Source organism: Nanorana parkeri, unplaced genomic scaffold (assembly GCF_000935625.1).
Source record: "Nanorana parkeri isolate BGI_ZX_2015 unplaced genomic scaffold, ASM93562v1 scaffold387, whole genome shotgun sequence".
NCBI classification, from domain to species: domain Eukaryota; kingdom Metazoa; phylum Chordata; class Amphibia; order Anura; family Dicroglossidae; genus Nanorana; species Nanorana parkeri.
Window position 1 is genome coordinate 555,577 of NW_017306655.1, and position 3,935 is coordinate 559,511.

Consider the following 3,935-nt stretch of genomic DNA (forward strand, 5'->3'; position numbering starts at 1 on the left):
ATGTCTACTTTTGCAGTTGTGACAGGAGTACTTTCAGATACAGACTTCTTAATCAAGAAAATGTCAGAGGCTCCTGCAACGAAGAAAGCCCTGGGCAAAAAGGGTAAAAGTCCAGTTAAGGGGATTACAAAGTAAGTAAGATCATTGCTTTTTTTCCATACCAAGCCCCCCTAAACAAACACACAGACATATGCTGGCCTAACAATGAATATACCAAAAAATAATATGCTCACCAGCTCCTAGAATTGGGTGAATGAGGTTATATGGCTGCTGCCAATCAATCAATGGATCTCTCTGAACATCTGAACATTCCTACTGCTGTGTAATCTTTCATCAACAACTCTATTCTGGCACCCACAACCAGGCATAGGCCACAGATGGTTGACTATACAGAAACATTACACATCATATTCAATGTTAGGGTAGTGGAAATACCTACCAGCTGTCACTCACTTGGAACCAAATCTCCTATTTATTCCTCAGTTGTCCCTCTTTTTGGTCTGATGTACAAAAATCTATGAAAATGTTCTAATTAACTACCAAAAGTTGTATTCTGCACTAAACCCTTCATCTTATCTCTTAATTATTTTGCATGCTATTTTAGAAAGCCAGTATAAAGTAAAAGTATTAGTGAAAAAAAAAAACAATTCTTGGTTCAATCAATAATGTTTGGCATATAAATTCTAAAAAGGCCGCATAACTTGGGATATAGCAGGTGTGTGTCCATTACCTAAATACACTGTGCTAGAAGTTGTCCCTCTTTCCCATCTCAGAAAGTTGGGTGGTATGGCAGTAGGGGCGCATAGATAAGTATATGTTTCTGCAAATTTATATATATGTTGGTCTTATTTGTGTGCTTTACACAAATTATGCTTAATGTATATAGTTGTAAATGTTTTAATAAGGGGGATCATATTTATCCAGCTCCTCAAGAGAACATTTTCTTTCTAATTTTCATAAGTTTACTCTGGTTGGAGGCGCTGGGGTCCCCATGCCATTGGTGTGTACAATATAGTCCACTGCATCTGAGATCGTTTTTACTTTTGCTATATTATATATTATAACTCAACAACTCTGCAACAACTTCCTATATTTATGCATGAATGTGTTTTAAATCAACAGCATTAAGGTGGAAAAATTAGAATTCTCTAACATCGGACTTGAGTTTCTCCCTGACTTTGGCATCCATATGTTTGTGACAAATAAGATACAGATTGGGGGGAAAAGGTAAGATGTGTCTAGAGCACAAGATGGATAGCGTATATATCAGTATGATAAAAAAAAGACAGACTTGGAAACAAGGAGGGGAGGGGTACATGACTGGGGTGACTAATTGTCCCTAGGGACGGGGTTAAAAGAGTGAGAAATCAGCAGATCTTACCTGATTGGGGCTTGAGAGTCAGGTGGCAGAGAGGAGCCGTATGGGTAGGAACTGCAAGGGCTGCTGGGAGTCCTTTCTGGAAGGTCGATGAAGGATCAGGTTGTCCCACCCACCATCCCTTATTTACTGTTGAGGGTTGTCGGCAGTGGCGTAACCAGAGTTATGGGCGCCCGGGGCAGACATTTTTTTCCGCCCCCCATACGCCACTGGTTGTTGGGAAATATGTTTGCCATGGCAGCCTGACGGGTTAGGGTGTCTTTGGGGGTCTGTAAAATGTGAGACAGTCAGAAAAATTGGGGGGCCACCTGGTGGTATGGTCGTTCACTGGGAACTTAACAGAGGGGGCATAATGGATGAATCCATCAACCATGTAAAAACCATGACTATCTATTATTGTTTAACAGTTTTCTGGGTGGAAGAACAGAGCTGAAACTGGAAATAAACATCATTACGAATTCAACCCTGAAGAAGGAAAATGTAACCTGCCCTACGTTACGAGTTAAAGAATGCAAAGTAGTTATACTTGATGTCAAAGCCAATCTACCAAAAGGGTAAGTAGATGTGGTTTTACTATATGCCGGTTTCGGAGGAGGTTCTCGATTTCCACAGACAGCCAGTGGGTGTATCACAAGTGCTAACAAGGCATTGTAGGAAGTGTTATCAGGTAGGGGGTAAAGCTGAACTCTGGGATAAGCACATTTTATCCAAATACAATAGTCATGCATATGTATTTTTAGTTGAATCTTGGTGAGCTTTGTGTATTGTTTTCAGATCTGCACAGTAATCCAGTCTGAATTTTTACCTCTGTGCAGGAGCTTCCTATAATAAATGCTGCTCTATCTCATTGTTCAGAGTGAGTGGTCTAGTATCCACCCCCTCATGTAGTTTCCTGCAGATGCAGTCTTTAGTGGGTGGAGCCTGCTAGGTCCCTCCCACAGCTCTGTTCTCTGCACAGGCTATGTACAGAACAGTAATTATGTTACTTCTACTTTTACTAGGTAATTTCTGTTTTTTGCAAAGTCAAACTTCCTTTTGGCTAAATTATAGTATTACCGTATATACTCGAGTATAAGCCGAGTTTTTCAGCACATTTTTTGAGCTGAAAAATGCCCCCCTCAGCTTATACTCGAGTCAGCGTCTCGAGAACTGAGGAAAGTGAGTACGCTGGTCAGGTTTCTTCTTACTTACTTCGCCGAGCGTCGCGTCACTGCTGCTCCGGTGGGCGGCGCTCCAAGCGGGGTCATCTGGCAGTCTCCAGGTCCTAATTTAGGTGGCCGGAGACTGCCAGATGACCCTGCTCAGAGCGCCGCCCACCGGAGCAGCAGCTAATATCTTTTTCTTGTTTTACAGAATTTTGCCAAATGTGATGAATAATTTCTTAGATAAAAACCTCAAAAATATTTTGCCTACAACAGTAAGTTGTCTGAATATTAATATATACCATTCAAATACATCTGCTGATTATTAGAATGCATTATTGTTTTCAATAAACTACATTTACATCACAAATTTAGATGATTTTTAGACAGCATGCAGCTAACGCCCAACTCCAGACCTCATGCTCAAACACCCCCCCTACTCAATCCCCTGATTTCCCCCCCAAAGGCCCCCAGACTTTTTGCTTTTTACTTTTTATACATACCTTTTCCAGATGTCTTCACACCAATTCTGTGATGCTTGCAGGGTCCTCTTTCTCTTTGTCTCTCCTCATTGCTGGGTCTCAATGAAGTGCAATGAGCGGCGTAATAGTAAATTTATAAGGTCAATATGCCCCTCTGCTAAATCAGGCCTATAGCTTTGCAATCAGCAAAGTTCATGCTCCCTGGTGATTGGAGAGCACTAGCTTTAAATTAGCACTGGGTAAGTTAGACCTCTACATAGAGACCACTGCTTCCACATTGAGAGCAAGGGTTCTTCTCTACAGCATGCTGGCAAGGGACAGTCTTTGCTACTCAGGCTTAGGTGCTTTCTAAACTAAACCAACTGTATGTTTTTGCACACACTTTGTTACACCTTTAATGTATTCAGCTGATTTAAACTGCAAGTTCAGTGCAAGCAGAATTCCCTTTCACCAGTTCAGAGCAGTCAAAACAATTAAATAACTTATAAGTTACAATGGCATCCTATAGTTAACATATTGCCTATTGCATATAAATATAGACATGTAGACAGCTTATCCATTCACTATAAATGATAAAGGGGACACACTGATTTTGTGGGCCCATTCCTTATAAAACACTAACCTGATGGTTATAGATATACAGACAGGAAGCATAAGCATAGCACGTTTAATAAACTGGTCATAAGAAAGCATAGATCTTGTATCCATTTCTGATAAACTCCTCTTATATTGCAGGCTTGTCCAGCAGTGGATTACATACTTGCAGAAGTAAATAAAAAGTTATGCATCAAGGACGGTAAGTAATGATACGGAGCGGTATGATTGTTCTTGGATCCGGAAGTATGCCAAATGCAATATGCTTCAGGCTTTCTGTTAACACAGAAGACCATTGTTCTGGCAAAGATATGAGAAATATAATAACAAAGAACAACA

General features: G+C 40.6%; 1 protein-coding gene across 1 annotated transcript in view; it reads left to right on the forward strand.

Moving 5' to 3' along the window:
- The window catches only part of BPIFB6 (BPI fold containing family B member 6), a 21,738-nt gene continuing 17,803 nt past the window's right edge, over positions 1-3,935 (forward strand). The window contains exons 1-5 of the mRNA XM_018559287.1: positions 1-131; positions 1,123-1,227; positions 1,786-1,932; positions 2,732-2,795; positions 3,738-3,798. Of these exons, the coding sequence (XP_018414789.1) occupies positions 1-131; positions 1,123-1,227; positions 1,786-1,932; positions 2,732-2,795; positions 3,738-3,798 (508 nt within the window). The remainder of the gene's footprint in view (positions 132-1,122; positions 1,228-1,785; positions 1,933-2,731; positions 2,796-3,737; positions 3,799-3,935) is intronic.